At 42.5% G+C, this 18546-nt stretch overlaps 1 protein-coding gene across 1 annotated transcript in view; it reads right to left on the bottom strand.

Annotated features, from left to right (window-relative positions):
• EGFR (epidermal growth factor receptor) overlaps positions 1–17501 on the bottom strand; it is a 230876-nt gene extending 213375 nt beyond the window's left edge. Inside the window, exon 1 of the mRNA XM_043978587.1 lies at positions 17136–17501. Within this exon, the coding sequence (XP_043834522.1) occupies positions 17136–17280 (145 nt within the window). The 5' untranslated portion in view covers positions 17281–17501. The remainder of the gene's footprint in view (positions 1–17135) is intronic.
• Between the last annotated feature and the right edge of the window lie 1045 nt (positions 17502–18546).

The raw sequence follows: 18546 nt of genomic DNA, 5'->3' as shown, positions 1-18546 counted from the left end.
AGCACTGGTCCTATGGTCAATGGAACTTGGTACAAATCTTCTGCATAACCTTGGGTAAAGTACTTCATGTCCACGAGCCTTGGTTTCCATACCTCTAAAACAAGAGGCTCTGGATCTGTGATTCTGTGACAGAAGTTTGACTAAGCTTTAAAAAAGCTAGAAGGTGACCTTAAAAATCTCCTTCATTGCACTGCACTGAATTTGCCTCCCAGGGTCCCTTCCTCATTTCTACTCCATCCCTTCAGGGCTCCAGTAATTCCTTCACAAGCTGAGTCAGCACTCAACCAGCAGTCAGAGTTAGCCCTAGAGCCTAGGGGGAGGAGCCATAAGCTCAGACACTTTTAATATCTATATGCCTCTAGGGTCCTGTGAGAAGCTTGGGAAAACTTTCTTTTAAAGCTCATTAAATAATAAAATAAAAATCTTAACTGACAGACTTCAGACCCTTCACCAAACTGTGTCATTGTCCCCGGAAGGTCAATAACTGAGGTCTAGTATGGACAGTTACCAGGAATTTGACTTCCTAAGAATAGTCAAATGAAGAACTGCACTTGTTCCGAGGGGCACTAATCCATTTTAATTAGACCTGAGAGAAAAATCATCACTTGCCACCTATAGTGGCAATGTGTAGACCATGTGGTCTGACAGTGTTTTAGTAACATTTTTTCATCTCTTCTCTCAAGGAAAAGCAGGGATATTCAGCAAATATTCAGAGCTAAAAGGGACAACCTCCCATTTGACAGATAAGGAAACAGGCTGAGTGAAATTAACTGACTTGCCCAGCTTCACCTAGCTCATTCTGTGTCTTCCTCAGTCATGCTGCCTCTAAATGTTAGACTTTTAAATCTAACTTAATGGATTGTCATATGTCAGGATGCATCATTCCTTATGCCTATCATATTCTTTTGGATTCATCTATCCTTTCTCTTTAAAAGCTCTTTATCCATATGAACTTGAGATCAAATATAATATACTGTTTGGTTTTGAAAATCCTGTGTAACCTGGATTCCTCTGATCTTTCCAGCCTTCTCACACTTTATTCTCCTCCACATACTCTAGGATCCAGTAGCTTCTTTATTGTTCCTCACACTCCTCACAATGGAAGACACTCCAGCTCCCAACTCTGGAACATTTTCATTGACTGTTTCCCCCATGCCTGGAACACTCTCCCTCCTCATCCCCACCTCCCAGATTCCCAGGATCCTTCTGTACCACCTTCTGCAAGAAATCCCTCAGTCTTCCTTATTTATAGTACCTTCCCTTTGAGACTACTTCCAATTTTTCCTCTCTATCTTGTTGGTACAGTGTCTTTTGAATGTTGTCTCCTCCATTAGACTTTAAGGCCCTTGAGAGCAGGAACTGGTTTTTTTTGTTGTTCCTTTGGGGGAGCAGGTTGGGAGGGGGGGATGGCTTTGTTTCACCAATGCCTTCTCATAAAATAGTTGCTTAATAAATACATACTTATTGGCTGACAGACAGTGGGAATGGGAAACTGGGCACGTAGAAGAAATGTTGGGCTGGTAAAGAATGGCCCCCCAAATTCTAATAAGGTTAAGTTACCTTCAAGCATCTGGTCATGTGATACCTTCATTTTCCAGTCCAGAGTGAAGTAAGCCTTCACCCAGAAGCTAGCTTTCAAGCCTTCTTGAGTGGATAAACACATTGTGAGTATGTTCTACTACTACTACTACTACTACTACTACTACTACTACTACTACTACTACTATGGTGCAGTGATTAAGGCAATTTCTAATGAGTGCATGGAAGAGGAATTGTAACAACTTGCCTAAGTGGGTAATATAGTTTCTTAATGTTAAAAAAAATAATTGGGAACAAAGGATACTTCACAAATAGAAGCAGGATCTTCGTTTAATTATAGGGAGGCAGCAGAATCTCATAAACTTGAGCCCGGACTTGGAATGAGAAGACCTGGTGACACCCAATCATAATTGTCTTACTTATCCATTTTGGGACCTTGGGCAAGTCATTTAATTTAATCTCCCGGAGCCTCAATTCTCTGATCTGTGAAATAGGCATACTAGAACACCAAGAGCAGATATATCTACCAATGTTCTTTTGAGGAATACACCTTATAAACTGCAAAGAGGTACATACATGTAAGTTATTATTATAGGATGAATCATGACCTCCCCCTTTCATTTGGAAGCCTGTGGTTTAATCTGCCATTCACACAAACAACTTGTTTTTGTCTTTTAAGAGTGTAGGAAAAAAAAGGATCAGCTCTGGAATCAAGAGGACCTGCATTCAGATTTCATTTCTAACACCTGTGGGACCTTGGACAGAACACTTAGCCTCCCTGAGTCTCGGGTTCCTTATCTGTAAAAGGAGGGAATTAGATGGCCTGAGGTTCCTTTCTGTTCTAAAGCATAAGACTAAAAATTTAGGGGCAGCTAGGTGGCGCAGTGGATAGAGCACCGGCCCTGGATTCAGAAGGACCTGAGTTCAAATCCGGCCTCAGACACTTAACACTTAACTAGCTGTGTGACCCTAGGCAAGTCACTTAACCCCAATTGCCTCACCAAAAAAAAAAATGTATATTCTGGAGTGGGGAGGGGGGAAAGTACTAGACTAGATGTCCTCTGGTAGCTCTCCCATTTCTAGATCTATGCTCCCATGTCATTTCAGTGAGCGTGCTTTTTATGAATTTACACCTCCAAGCCTAGGGCACATGGCAGAGTAGTGTGATTGGGAGGGCAGGGGGAGAAGGGGAGGGGGATTGACTGGTGAGAGCCCAGCCTCCCTGTTATAGAATAGTGTTGGCCTTAGAACTGAAAGAGCTAGGTTTGAAACCCAGCTCTGACAATGAGGAGCTAGCTGCATGACCCTGGACAAGTATCTAGTTTTTCCTTAGTTTCCCCCTTGGTAAAAGGAGGAATTTACCAGTTTACCTTCCAGAGTTGTTGTAAGGAATATGCCTTAAGCCCCCCCCCCACCCCCCTGTAATGAAAATGTTCAGCTGTGTTCAATGGAGGAGACAACATTCAAAAGACTCTGTACCAACAAGATAGATACAGGAAAAATTGGCGGTGGTCTCAAAGGGAAGGCATTATAAGTAAGGAAGACTGAGGGGTTTCTTGCAGAAGGTGGAACAGAAGGATCCAGGGAATCTGACTCGGGGATGAGGAGGGAGAGTGTTCCAGTGACCATTGTGAAATGGTCAGGGATCAGAATTCAATCTATTCTGTAACTTTAAGAAAAAGGTTGAGCAAGGCGTGGCCACAATCATCTGATTGCTCCTGTTGCTTTCTCCACTCCTTCCTTGTCTAGGTTGGGTTGGTGAGAAGAAATTGAGGACTAGAATTAAATTGAGGACAGAAATATATTTGGATCTACGTTTTACCCAGATTTTAAAATGCCTCTAAGGCAGGTTTATACAGGTGTTGATGCCAAAAGAAATTATATGTGTTTTGCCTTCCTCCATTTTTGTTCCATGATCCATCAAAGTAACTCTGAAATGATGAGAAACTCCTTTTTTATTACAGTGTTATGCCATCTTAAATAAAAATCGGGGAGCAGGAATAGATGGAGGTGGGGAGAATAGGAGTTAACCAAGGTTAGCAAATTGAGATTGGTAGAAGGTCAAAGAGACTGAGGACGTGAGAGTGGGTGAGATTATGCTATTAAAATACCAGAGGACATAATCAGACTTTAGTAGGTAGTAAGTAAAGTCAGAAAACAAAAGGTTACGGTAGAAATCATAGAGGAGTCAAGGGACCAAAAAGGTCATGATGAGGTCCAAGAACAGATATGGCAGGAATGAAGGGCTGGGGAAAAATGGAAGGAGATTGTGATCAGAGAAGGCAATTTCTGACGTGAAACAGTTTTAAGAGATAATGAAGCTTCAAGTTTGACTCACCCTGCTGTGTGGCAAAAATACAACAGAAATGAAGGTGAAAGGATCCAGAGGAATCCAGCTGGAAAGACAGGGTGTTGGAAGGTTTATCAGTGTGGAGACTGAAGTCTATGAAGATGCTAGAAGGGGAAGCAATAGAAAGGAAATCAGATAAAGTGGGGAAAGTGTCCAAGAGATTGCTTGAGAATAGAAGCAAGGAATGGGAGAGAATGTTATAGTCAGATGGTATGAATGTGAAAGGCAGAAGGGCAAAAGTCTAAGGGTGGGGGCAGCTAGGTGCTGTAGTGGAAAAAGCACCGGCCCTGGATTCAGGAGCACCTGAGTTCAAATCTGGCCTCAGATACTTGACATTTACTTGCTGTGTGACCTTGGACAAGTCACTTAACCCTCACTGTCCAGGGGGAAAAAAGTCTAAGGGTAACAATGGATATGCCAATTCCATCCTAGGCTTGGTGAGACTGAGGAGTGGGAGGTAGAGTATTAGACAGAGTTCCCTGAGAAAAATAGTTATTGGGGGAGAGTTGTCTTTAAATTAATGTAAGATGAAGAGATCTTTTTTTAAACAATGAAATCACAGGTCTAAAAAATAATAGCAATCACCTTTAATAAAACAAGGGTTTCTAAGGGCGCAGTGGAATGAGGACAGGGACGGACAGAGCCTGGAGGGAACCTTGGTCTGAATAGGGATAAGGTGAGAGTAACAGGATAAGACATGTTCCTAGAGGTGTGCCCTTCTTCGAAAAAAGGGATTAGGGGAGTAGGAAGCTGGACTGTTTGTTGGAGAAGTTCATTAGATATAATAATTATAACGATGACTTACATTTATGTAGCCCTTTAAGGTTTACAAAGTGCTTTACATACTATAAGTATTATTATTATTATTCCCATTTTATAGCTGAGGAAACTGAGGTTTTTGAGTGAAAAGTTAATTTACTTGTCTGAGGCAGGATATGAACCTAGACTTAGGGGAAGACAAATAGTAAACATGCAGTGATGGGTCATAGAGAAATAAATCATTTCGCCCGGAATACCAGTATTCTGGAGTGTATGTCTCTTTCAGTCTGTTGTCTTCAGTGACCCATGGGGGAACTGAAAGGCACAGAGAATGATGGAACTAGATGAAACCTTCCACCATCTAGGTACTACCATGCTCCCAAATACTCTCCCCATTTTGGGGGAGGCAATTAAGTGACAACTAAGGGGTTTTTTTGGGAGTCAATTAAGTTTAGTGACTTGCCCAGGGTTACCCAGCTAGTAAGAGTCTGAGATCAGATTTGAACTCAGGTCATCCTGAATCCAAGGCCAGTACTTTATCCACTACTCCACCTAGTTGCCCTTCTCTCCCCATTCATGACAATCAATGTATCCTACCAGACTTCCAACCAAGAAAGTATCAGGTGGTCATTGTGGTAGCCAAAGACACAGCACCCTAGGCTGCAGAGGTGAGTAGTATACATGGGTATAAATAACTGGGGACCTCTGCTGCAAAAATAACAACTGTGAAGTCTACTCGAGGAACCATAATAAGATGTAATAGGGGCAGCTGGGTGGTGCAGTGGATAAAGCACAGCCCTGGATTCAGAAGGACTTGAGTTCAAATCCGACCTTAGACACTCGACACTTACCAGCTGTGTGACCCTGAGCAAGTCACTTAACCCTCATTGCCTCACCAAAAAAAAAAAAAATGTAATAGCCAGCTTTCACAGCTATGAAAACACTATATTCACATATCTCAGGAGTCAAAGGTGCATGCTCAAGTTTGCCCAGCTGTAATCAGATCTCATTTATTTTTGTTCTGAATTTATATTCCCACCACAAAATGCTTGAACCAATCAGAATCTTTCCAGGGTTCTTCTTCTGGTCACAGAGTTTTGAAATGCTCAGTGCAAAAATGGGAACAGGTGAAACAATCCTCAGAGAAGGCATCTCCATTGCCTCAGTTCCTAGTGGGGAGCAGGAATTGATTTTCAGATGTTGACTTATTTTTTTTTTCTGGAGGTCCCTGGGTCAGGGACTTAAACTGGTTCACCCGGGTGAGAAGTGACACTTAATAAAAGCTAATAGTTCTTGCTCCATCTCTTAGGATGATGATACAGAACTGGCATTTTGGTGTCTCACTTGAAGATCACCTGCTGACAATTAAATGTTATCTGTCCCATTTGTTTGTGGCTTGTGATAATGCCCAGTGCTAGTTAGCGCTTTTTTTTTTTTAAGGGATCCATGAGGTTCACAAGAGCATCATTAGTTCTAAAGTGGCTGTTTGACTTGTTTTAAGGCTGCCTTATGAATGTCCAGGTTGTAAGAAGATCCACTGAAGCCTTTAAAACATAGAAGACCCTTGACAGCTGTCTTCAAGTACCATGTGGAAGACCCCATGTCCTTGACCCCAAGGGGCAGAACCAAGGCCAGGGGGTCAAAATTGCCAAAAATAGGCCCAACCTCAGGAAAAGCATCCTAAAAATTAGGGTTGTCTAAAGTGGGATGGACAGCCTTGAGAGTTAGTTTGTTCTTTCTCATTTTATCCTTAAAACAACCCTTGGAGGTAGATGCAATTCTTATCCCCATTTTGGAGATGAGGAAACTGAGGGAGGCAGAGGTTAAATGACTTGTCCAGGGTCACACAGCTAAGTACATTTCAGGTCTTCTTACTATTGGTTGTAGCTGACTTTGTCAGCTTTTTCCCCAGTTCTAAATTGCTGCTACTGATCTGTTGGGACCTCATAAGTCAGACAATCCAGTATATTAGAAGTGGGTGTAAAGTGGGAATAAATAGAAAATCCCTTCGGGCCCTAACTCAGAGTTTATGAGTGACATCCAGAAATCTTATGATATCCATTTAGACAGCACAGTAGTCTTCTCCTATATTATCTCACTGTAAAATGCTTTTTAAACCATCAAGTACTTACATAGATGTTAACTATTATTAGTATTCCCCTCTCCCCTCTTTTTAAGTTTTATTTTGGAAAGCTGAAGTTATCAGAGTTGAATTATGAACAGGTGACAAATTCTTGTATTTAATTTCCTTCAGACTTAGAAGTACTTTACTTTGGACTAGGCATTGGATTCTCTTCAGGAAGGATTCCCTCCACCCCCCCACCCCACCCCCCCCACAGACCTTCACCCTATATTCATTGAGCTTTGGATTCTCAGGACATTGCTGATTTCCATGTTGTTTTAAATGTTTATAGTGTTTTGTAACTGGGCAACTTTGTGAATATTTGGTAACTGTTACCCAACTTCCAAAGGTCTAGTTTATCAAGCTAAAGATTTTGAATATAATACAACATAGTGAGGAAAGATAGATTCAGATAACCCCCCCCCCCAAATCTACCACCCACTTGGTGTTTTTCTCAGACAATCAACACTTTCCAAAGCCAGAAATATCAACAACTGTGCATTCCTACAATGAGGATTCTGAGAACAAGGTTTACCCAATTGAAATGAAGCAAAGAGCTGAAAAATTACCTAATTTAACTAGTTAATATTGACCCACTTAATCAAATTGCTCAATTTTCTGTTTTTCCTCAGCTATTGATTAAAAGTGAAATGGGGGGCAGCTAGGTGGCGCAGTGGATAGAGCACCGGCCCTGGAGTCAGGAGTACCTGAGTTCAAATCCGGCCTCAGACACTTAACACTTACTAGCTGTGTGACCCTAGGCAAGTCACTTAACCCCAATTGCCTCACTAAAAAAAAAAAAAAGCAGCTTGTGCAGGATTGGGGACTGATAACCAGAAAACAACCTACAGATCATTGTAGCTGCCTAGCTGCAGAGCCAGCTAATTTATCAAAGTTTGGGGACTGTACATCTCTCTTAAAAAACAAACAAAATAAATTTACATAGAATCCTTGCTAAAGATGCCAAAGGTTTTTAGTTATTCAAGATCAGTTACTCATTTTTATTAGAGGTTAATTACATATTGGATCCAATTTGCAAGGGAAAAGGAAATGAGAATAAAGTTAGAACAAGGGAGAAAACCCTTCATGGCTAGCTCCTTTTTAATTCCCCCCCCCCATAAGCAGAAATACTATTTGGTCATATTTTCTGTACTAGATAGGGGATGGAGTGAGGGTGAAGAAAAAGAATATTTACTTTGACAATGTATAGTCATGCGAAGTTTCCAAAAGAAGCCCAGATTGGTGAATGGCTTATGTTAAAAACAGAGATACCTAAGTGCTACAACTCTGTTAAGATTAAGTAATGGCTGTTTATGTGTTTTCATTTAAATTGAAGAAAATGCTAGTTATTGATCTATATATACAGAGACCATTAGAATTTGCCAGAGGAATGGATTACTGACCAATCTGCTTAAAAAAAAAAAAAGCTTAAAAAAAGAAGCAATTTTCTCCATTTACCTTTTTCTTCAATGAAATTTCAAGAGCTCATGACAATTTTTAAAAGAACCTCTACACTCACTATCCAAAATAAATGGGTTCACCATTCCCAGATCCAGTGCCCAGCCCATTATGTAATAAGAATATATCACACTTTTCCAGAAATTTCCACAGAAATCCTTAAGGAGAAGGGATAACAGAAGAGGTGGGGAGACTGAGGGGTTAGGAGAGAGAGAAAAGAAAGGAGAAAGGGAAATAGCGGGGAATGGGGGGATGAACATACCTCCAGTTTGAAATGTAAGACTATATGACATAGTGGATAGAGTACCAAACTTAGAGTAAGGAAAACCTCAATTTAAATACTGCCACAGACATATTTACTAGCTATAGTACTTAGCTGAGTTATTTAACCTCTGTCTGTTTCTTCTTCTGTAAAATAGCAACAGTACCTATATCACAGAACTTTTGGGAGGGTCAAATGAGGTAATACATAAAATGCTTTGTAAACCTTCTATATAAGTCTTAGTTATTACTACTGTTATTATTAGAAGTAGTAGTATAGTGATGGTGGTGGTGGTGGCAGTAGTAGCAGCAGCAGCAGTAGTAGGAGTAGTAGCAGTAGTGTGTAGTACTCAGAAAGTCTATCGAATACTTTTGATTCATTTAGTCTCCTTTAGTTCACAAGCAAAGTAGAAGTGACAGAAGAAAACTACCCAAGTGTAGAAATGGATAAAGTGGAAAACTTACAAGGAACATGTGATTATGACTGTAAAGGCCTCAGTTATTGTTCTGTAAATAGGCTTCCTGAATGCTACATTTTGATTTGCCTTTAACTTTTGTAGACTCAAGAATTTAGAGCTGAAGGGACTTTTTAAAAGATCAGACTGAGCAATTTCTTCCTTCATTTTACAGAAGGGAAAACTATCAAAAAAGATTCTAGACTGTTTTCTTTTCCCAAGTAGAGGTTCTGCAGTTAGAATCGGGGACAGTTTCTTAGCCAAAAATAGAGAAAGGCCTTTGTTGAGGAATAGTATCATAGCACTGCTTTCAAAATGGGCCCCACATAAATGAGTGAATTAACTAATAAATGAGTGTTCTCTTAAGTTAGTGCAATGATTTTTAAAGTGAAGGTAGTTAATTGTTGTATATTGTGTTTAGTCTATCATGGGTTATTTCCAAATTGTTCTCTTTCCTTGCAAAAATTAGATTACAAAATACAATGTAATGGACTTTTGAGCAATACATAATCCTTAGTGATGTTTTTATAAATATGATCTGTGTACCATACCTACTGAGGCTCTAAGAGAATGGCGACAGGGATGAAGAAACCAACGGCTAATGTTGAAAATAGAATCCCATTTGCCATCATGCTCTTTTGCCACATTATTTGGCACATTAATGTAGGAGACAATTCTGAAAGAGATTTCTTTTCTAAATGCTCCTGAAAATGAATTTCGCAAGGGTCAGAAATCACCATTTATTTTCAGACATCTCTTGGTCTCTAAGGTGGAGGGATAAAGATGAATGAAATTAAATGGGACTTGTTTAAATGTTTAAAATCTTAAGTATACACTCTAATGCTAAGAAGATTCATTGTGAAGTAATAGCAACAGTAAGCTTGAAGGTAGAATGAGTAAACAACATAATATACCTGTTTTGTTTATTTTGACAAGCAAATATTCATATACTTTATAATGTTCTATTATAATGCACCGTATAATAGTGGAGTCCTTGGAACAAGATCTATATTTTTTCTATTACCCAATCTTTATTGATCTTAACATTTTGGAATGAAGAAATCAAGAATACCATTCAAAATCATTAATAAACAAAATGGGGAGAATGATGTTTGGGCAGTACTTTGAATATAGCTAAAACACTCATAGTCACAATGAACTAAATTTGCCAGAGTGCATGAAAAGGATTTATTCATTGATCTAGCAGTTCTTTCCCCTCTCTGTTGATAGTTCTGCTGCCATACCCCCAAATAGCCAAGCAGCCCCCTTTCTCAGAGTGAGAGAAGTATGACCCATAAACTCAAAAAAGTAAAGAGTGCCTAGTGTTTCCCACAGGAAGTATCAGTTCAACATGTCAAAGAGATGATGTACAAAAAAGAAAAAGACAAGAAAGATACAAGTAGAGGGGCAGCTAGGTGGCGCAGTGGATAAAGCACCAGGCCTGAATTCAGGAGGACCTGAGTTCAAATTCAGCCTCAGACACTTGACACTTACTAGCTGTGTGACCCTGGGCAAGTCACTTAACCCCAGTTGCCTCACCAAAAAAGAAAGAAAGAAAGAGAGGAAGGAAGGAAGGAAGGAAGGAAGGAAGGAAGGAAGGAAGGAAGGAAGGAAGGAAGGAAGGAAGGAAGGAAGGAAGGAAGGGAGAAAGATACAAGTAGGAGTAAGAGAGATTAAGTTCTGTGGTCATAAATAATATGCATTTTTTAAAAAAAGATGTCTTTTCTGATGAAATAACAGCATCTTTTTGCCAATGTGAAAACCCAAAGAAAAAGCATTTCTGAAAAACAAGGACATTTATGTGCCACTACTTAAAAACAAGAACACTTTCATATATCCTACCCATTACCTCACGTTTTTCCTCCATTCTTATATACTACTACATTTTAAGCATCAGGACAAACATCCATCCTAAATATTAGCATTTTCATACTAAATGATTGTTGTTTCAGGAGTGTGCCTATGAAAGGACAGGGTGGGACATGGGGGAGGGAAGGAAAGAAAGGAGAGAGTGAATCTGTCATTTTTTTGTGGGGCAATGGGGGGGGTTAAGTGACTCGCCCAGGGTCACACAGGTAGTAAGTGTCAAGTGTCTGAGGCCAACTTTGAACTCAGGTCCTCCTGACTCCAGGGCTGGTGCTCTATCCACTGCGCCACCTAGCTGCCCCCAAGCAATCATTTTTTTTTTTTTTATGGTTTTTTTTTTTTTTTTAAGTGAGGCAATTGGGGTTAAGTGACTTGCCCAGGGTCACACAGCTAGTAAGTGTCAAGTGTCCGAGGCCAGATTTGAACTCAGGTACTCCTGACTCCAGGGCTGGTGCTCTATCCACTGCGCCACCTAGCTGCCCCTCAAGCAATCATTTTTAAGTCAGGAGAAAATTTGCTTTTTCTCGGTTCATGAATATACATGACAATAAAGTCATTATCCAAGTCTAATTCAAATTAAATAGTTATTTCACACTTATTCTGTGCCTAGTATAATTCAAGTCACTTCCTCTCTTCCCATTGCTAGTTTCCTATATTGGAAGCATTTCACCATTCATTGGGACCACCGATAGGCAAGACAGGAAGAAAGACTCTAAAACTAGCCATTTGGCCACTTCTTAATGGCTTCAGGAAACCAAGTAATTGGATCAATAGGTTTTTAAAAAATTGATTCACTGGAAGTTTGTATTCCAAAGTCTAGCTTAATTCTCTACACCCAATGGACATTCAGCAAGCATTGTTGACTGAGTACTTTGTTAGTTTCATTTTCCTATGTTACCTGGTCTTAGTCATCTGCATTCTAAAACCAACAATACCTTTGACTTGATCAATTTCATGAAGGTCACATGGGTGGACATCTACCAGTCTACCATAAAGGGAAAAAAAACCCCAGCCAACTGTAAAACTAGAGCTTCTCACATGAGAGAGTTGGAAAAAACGAGCCTCTAAAGTCCCTTCCAGCTCCCAATTTATGATGATCCTATGAATATGTGGCATAGAAGACATTTCTATGAAAGTCCCTAGAAAATGGAGATTTGGTACTAGAAAAGAAAGCCAGCAAATGTGAAAAGTTACAATAAAAGGGAGCTTTAAATAGTTCTTTGGTGGGCAGCTAGGTGACCCAGTGAGTACAGTGCGGAACTTGAGATCATAGAAGACCTGAGTTCAAATCGCCACAGATATGTATCCCGTTTGACCCCAGGCTAGTCATTAACCACTCTGCTTCAAGTTTCCTAATCTGTAAAATAGGGGTAATAGTCCCTTCCCCACAGGGTTTTTATTAAATTCAGATGAGATAAAAGGTAAAGTGCTTTGCAAACCTTAAAATACCAAATCAATGCTATTTTATTATTCCCCCACCCAAATTAAAAAGTAGCTATAGAAACAAGGGAAAGCTCCCAAAATGGATAACAAAAAGAACAAGAGAATGAAAAAAATAACTTGTATTTTTGATGTGCTTTAAGGTAGCAAAGTGCTTGGCTAGAGATGAGGTCCCTCTGTACTCTTCTAGTGTACTATGTTTGGGAAACATTCTGCCACCACTCCTTGATTCCTCACTCATTTATAAACCAGAGCAGTCTGTTCTTGACCAACATGAATTAGCTAAGTTCTCATTGAAAGTCTCATAGCTCATTATAAACATGTGTTATGATGCCCAATTTGCATATATTCCTGTAGAAACACAAAGCAGTGGCCAGTTTTGTCCACTGAGCAGCTGCCTAGGCAAGCCAGGAATCAAACTGATAATCTGGATGAGCACCATCAATGTTATTCTCAGTATATATGGTTAGCTCAGTTTGGTAACAGAGCATAATGCTAGAGGCCAAGGTCATAGGTTTTGTTGGAGAACAGTGGATAGCATCTTTCTCCTCATCCTGCAATCTTGCAAAAGTGTTCATGAAGTCATGGAGAGGGGGGAGCAGTCTGAGCAGGATAGTGTGACTGGATAATTACAAATCACTAATATTGAAAAAAATAGCTCAAAATTCACTTTAGTAAAAAAAAATCACTTTACTGATCACATTCTGCAGCATATACCAATGCTACTGTCATAGGTAAAAGACAGAACTGTACTTTTTATTATGCTACCTTGGACCAAATCCAAAAAAGCTTAATTACTTGTGGGACAAAAGAATACAATGGAGTTATAAGGTGGTCTCATCTTGAAGGCAAATGTGAATATATTATATGGGAAAACTTTGTGAGCAAGAAATATGATGGTTCACAGTACTCTGCATTTGTTGATTATCCAAGGAAGGACCAGTGAAGGTCAGTGGTATGCTTCCTTGTAAGCTTTTTCAGATCCCCATGTGAGATTTACAGCAGGCTAAAATTTGTTTGCTCCAAGTCTGAGACAGACATACTTGACATACTTAGAAGCAGAGAAGGTGTCAAGGGCTCCTTCACCCTTCATGTCACTCAAAGCACTCAAATAGTCATGGCACCCCATTCTACCAGTTTCTGTGGAACCACTTACTCAAATGCTTTGGTCCAAAGTGGCAGGGTTTTGTTTTTGCTGGTGGGTAACATCCATCTGTCTAGTGTAACAGAAACAAAACAAAACAAAACTTTTTTGAAGAGCAAAGGAAATGTCTTGTGGGTAGATTCTTGAAGAAGCTGAAGACAGCTGATTTTATGTTCTCACATTCCTAGACTCTAATTCCATTGTAAAAATCAGACCAGAGAAGTAACCAGAAGGACAAGTATAAAGAGATATACTCCACTAAGGGTTGCTATTGGTCAGAATGCCCTGAAGCTTAGACTGGGTATAAAGGGGGAAAAAGAAGTCAAACTGGTTTGTATTTTAAAACATGGCTGAATTGTCCATTTTCAGTGAGGAAAAAAAAAAAAAGGTTGTCAGCATATTAATGGCCACCAGATCCTCAACATCATCTCTTATTTTTTAGTTGCAGAATATTTGGGAGCTGCCCCATGTTGACATCCTGGTTATGTCCAACACTCCAGGCCAGAATATGGGACAAGGCTGACCTGTGCAAGTTGCACTGCATTTCTTGTTATTGAGTAAAAAAAATCAAGAGTTTGGAGGCATTGTGACAGCCCACTAGTAATGGGACTAATCTCTTACACTTAGTACACTAAGTACACAAAGATCTCTTTTGCAGTTATAGTACTACTCAGGATTTTTTGGATTTGCAAAAGTTTACAAACATTTTATTAGTTGCTCCCAGAAGCCACCCTACCCTTCTGCCTAAATCAGTGTTTGCTCCTCAACTGTGCAATCAAGGCAACAAGATGTGAAGAGGCTTTTGTGCCACAAAGAAATCACTGTTCATCCTCTAGTATAGCCCCTGAGCTGCCTCCTAGAAAGGAGACCATTTTGGACAGAAGAGGGTGGGAAGAGAAGAATGAAAAGAATATGGGGAGAAATCTGGACTTTGGACAAGGAGATGTTTGCTTTGATTTTCAAAAGACGTGTTCATCTGCTTAAGTTCATTTCCCTTTCTAGTCAACTATTATCTGCCCAGGGTCAAAAGCTTGAAGTCACATACACACACATGTCATTGTTCTTTTAAAAGTACAAATATTTCTACTCAAGATTTAAACAAATTTCTTTTAAATACTCTCATTGACATTGATGAGACTTTCTTAATTAAAGGCATAGTTGAATTTAAATGCACCTGATCATAATACTTTTCCTGAAATAGGCTCACCCAAAGCTAATTTGAATTGAGAAATTAACCATTTCATTTTACTATCCTAAGTGCACATTCAATTGCTTATAGGCTGGTCCTTTTAATCCCTGTATTAAAGGGTATTCTATTTTAAATGAATATAAAAAGATCAGATTAAATTACATTTTCTCAGAAACAACTGAAACATTTTAAAGTACAGAACACTAGAAAGTGTTGAGACATAATCAATATTCAAAAGTCAATCATGTTGTGAAAATATCTTTTCAGAAGGGTGACACCTTCAAGTAACTGAATAGTAAAATTAAGATTGGATCTTATTAGAACGGCATCTTCATGCCAGGAGAAAAAGAATTCTGTCTGTCCCTATGAATCTTGAATGTGAGGTAAAGTGGATTTATATAGCACTGGTTTTGAAAATAGGGAAAAAAGTAATTTTACATTTGTCAAAATATCCAAATCTGTGATGAGAAATCTCAGGGCTACTCACTAAATGAAAAAACAGCTCTGATCTTTCAACACTGACCATTCTCTCCCCAGTATAGAAGGAGAATATTCACCCTCTCACCTATATTTTGCAGGTTTGATATAATAGACTGTTTCAAAACATCTTTATCGGTAGAAGGGCAAACATAGCCAGGAAGAAGTTTATAACTCCTCTCCCCCCCCCAATATTCTCTCTCTCTCTCTCTCTCTCTCTCTCTCTCTCTCTCTCTCTCTCTCTCTCTCTCTCTCTCTCTCTCTCTCACACACACACACACACACACACACACACACACACACACACACACACCAACACCCTGTGCCAATGACATCAACAACAGGTCGGAACCTGACTCTTGGAACACGAGTTCCTTGATTTTAAGATTGTGCAATTAGAATCTTCTGAGGCATGTTTCTTGTTCCAAGGGAGCTTATTGTCATTAGTCACGAAAGCATATTCTCTCATGCTTGGTTTGGAGAGAATCGTGGACCTCTACCGGTTTCTTTAATATACGTGAGTTGTTTGACTGTCTACTCCCTACCGTATCCCCAAAAGGAGAAAGAGTATGAAGTCTTCAGTTGGAAAGTTATTCCCCCAAAATGATCTGCGCTAGAACCCTTATAAAGGATGCCTGCCATCAGTCAGTTTTGAGGATTCTATAACCCATCTAACATATAATTCTCCAAAGAAACTCCGGTGAACCCATTCAAGATTCCAGAACCGCCTCCCCCCATCCCCCGCCAAAGTTTAAAAAGGTATTTTAAGAAGCCTGGAAAGAGTCTGAAGCGACTCGTGAGTGAGACATAAGGGAGGGAGGATGATAGTGAGGAAACCAAAGGTGAGCAGGGAGCGTCCCAGCTCCACGGCTGAATCCTGCAGACCTGCGCACCTTGTAGGGCAGGGAAGGATCGAGCACAGGCCGACAGTCACTGGAGTGGGAAAGAGAGAGTTAGAGGGGGAGAAGAATAGGAAGGAGGGAGGGAGAGACAGGTAGGCAGGCAGGCAGACAGACAGACAGACAGACACACACACACACACACACACACACACACACAGAACAAGAGTTGGAAAGGAGAAGCAAGGCTAAATCCTGCCGTTTTGTAAGGGTGACTGACGTGAGTATAAAGAGTGGGAAAGGGGGCTGAGAAGCTCGGATCTGGAGACTTTCTCTTTTACCTGGAGGTTTAGTAGGCAGTGAGGGTTCAGGCTACTCCTACCCCCGACAAACCCCATCCTGGATCAGTGACTAGGACAGGCTATAGAAAGATCAATGAAACGTGAGGTAGGAGCAAGAGCGGTCTGTCTTAAATTTTGAGCCATGAGAGTTATTGGCCGGCCACAACGCCCATCCAGAGGACTGGACAGGTGACAGCCTTAGTAGCCCCCAAGTGGCGGGACATATCCCCAGCCTGACATCTCACACCTTCGTGTTTTCCTCTCCTGGGAAATACAAGGGCCGCCTTGCAATGGTCCGGAGGGAAACTGTGTATAATTGGAGGTGGGGGGGGGGTGTTGGAATTCTGTCCCATTATCTCTTCGGCATAACGTGACCCCCACAGTAGACTGCAGCCAATGTCAAGACGCCCCCCACCCCACCCCACCCCACCCCAAGTCACTGGCGCGGGCCAAGGAGACGAAAGCCGGCTGAGAAAGTTTCCTGTACAAACGCAGATTGAGCTCGCGCAGCCAAGCAGGGCGCGTCCGGGAACTGGTGATTCTTAACACCAGGTTTCCACTCTGGACCTCAATTCCCCGGCCAGAGATCCCCAGTCCCCCCTCCTCCCTGGGCCAGACAGGATTGTCAAGGCAGCTCTGCCAGGCTCAGCCCCGACCAGGGTCCAGGCCAGAGCTCACAGCTGATCCTGCAGGAAACGGGGGAGGGAAGGGGGAGCCACCGGCCGACCGGGACCGAGCGAGCCCGAGGGAGACAAGGAGCCGGCTACGGCTGAGGCTGGGGCTAGGGCGGGGTGAGGAAAGGGGGCAGGCGAGCTGACGGCGGGGAGACCAGGTGCGGGCGGGGGCAGGGCAGGGGACACAGGGGGGAGGCGGGAGGCGAGGGCGACACCTTTACCTTTCTTTTCCTCCAGCGCCGAGCTCAGGGAGAAGTGTCCGACAAGCAGCCCCAGGACAGCGGCTCCAGCCGCCCCATAGAGCCCCATCGTGCCACCAGATCGACGTCGGTTCCAGTCCGGGTGTCCCAAAGTGATCTCACGCATCCACCAACACCTTTGCCTGGCCCCTGCGCCCAAGGGAGGCGGAACGCCGCTGAGGGTAGACTTTTGCCAGGTGGAGAATCAGTCCCAAGGAAGCCGAGGCGTGTGCCTTTTGCTTTTCTTCCTTTGGCGTCGGAAAGCCCCCCTTGCGCCCTCGCTGCCGGACCGGCTGGCTTAGCAGACCATGCCGGGAAGCGGCTGCGGCTGCGGCTTCTGCTGCTACTGCTCCCGGAACGCCAGGAGGGAGGGGAGGTGGAGGAGGAGGAGGAGAAGGAGGAGGAGGAGGAGGGGGGGGAGGAGGAGGAGGGGGAGGAGGAGGAGTGAGGAGAAGGAGGCGGTGCGGCTGCTGCCCCTTAGCCTGCCTCTGTGCTGTGTGTGTGTGTGTGTGTGTGTGTGTGTGTGTGTGTGTGTGCGCGCGCGCGCGCGCGCGCCGGAGCTCCAAGGGCACGCTAGGCACCAGGGGTGGGGATTGGGGGTAGGACAGACTGGGTGTGTGTGTGTGTGGGGGGGGGGTTGCTGTCAACTCCCAGTCCTTAGACCCACACGTGCGAGTGTGGACTCTGTTTTCCCCCCCTCCTTCTCTTTTGAGGGAGGGGTGGGGGAGAGTCAGGGAAAGAAGCGCTGAGAGTGTGTCTTCACTCCTAGGCTGGCCATTGCCCTGACACACAGCTGATTCCTAAGCTCTCTAGGCTCCTTTGCTTCCCCTTCCTTCCCCTTTCTTCCTCTTTCTTCCCCTCCAAACTCTCAGGGAAAAAAAAATAAAAAAACCAAAAAACAACAACAAAAAACTTTCCCCGCACTTCAAGTCCTGCTCGCGGGCTTCCCCATAGAGAATCACCCATCAAAGGGCTGGACGACGTCACAGGGGCCGGGAGGAGGCCACCCCTCTTAGTAGGGCCACTACCACCCAGTGGAGACGAGTAGTAGAGCCAAGCAGAAGACAGTGGGTGGATTTCAGGGTGACAATAGGCGGGGCCGGGAGGGCAGAGGTGTGGTCAGCGCAAAAGGAGAATTTGTGATTGCTGCCTGCCCAAGGGAAGGCTGACCTCTTAGATCTCGCTTGTCTAAGTGTGTGGTTCAGGGTTCTCGGAGAGTTCGGCCAGAAGATGCACCCTGCTCTCTGGTTGCGTCTGTTACAAGAGAAAGGACAGAGCCGCTTTTCTCTCCCCTGTAGCCTCCCTTCTCCCTCCCGGGTGGAGGTGAGGAAGAGGTTCATTTCGGTGCAATGAGTCCTGGGTTGCGGAAGCAAACGTTCTCCCAGGCTCATTA

Source organism: Dromiciops gliroides, chromosome 1, assembly GCF_019393635.1.
Source record: "Dromiciops gliroides isolate mDroGli1 chromosome 1, mDroGli1.pri, whole genome shotgun sequence".
Taxonomy (NCBI): Eukaryota; Metazoa; Chordata; class Mammalia; order Microbiotheria; family Microbiotheriidae; genus Dromiciops; species Dromiciops gliroides.
This window is presented reverse-complemented; position numbering and strand designations above follow the sequence as displayed.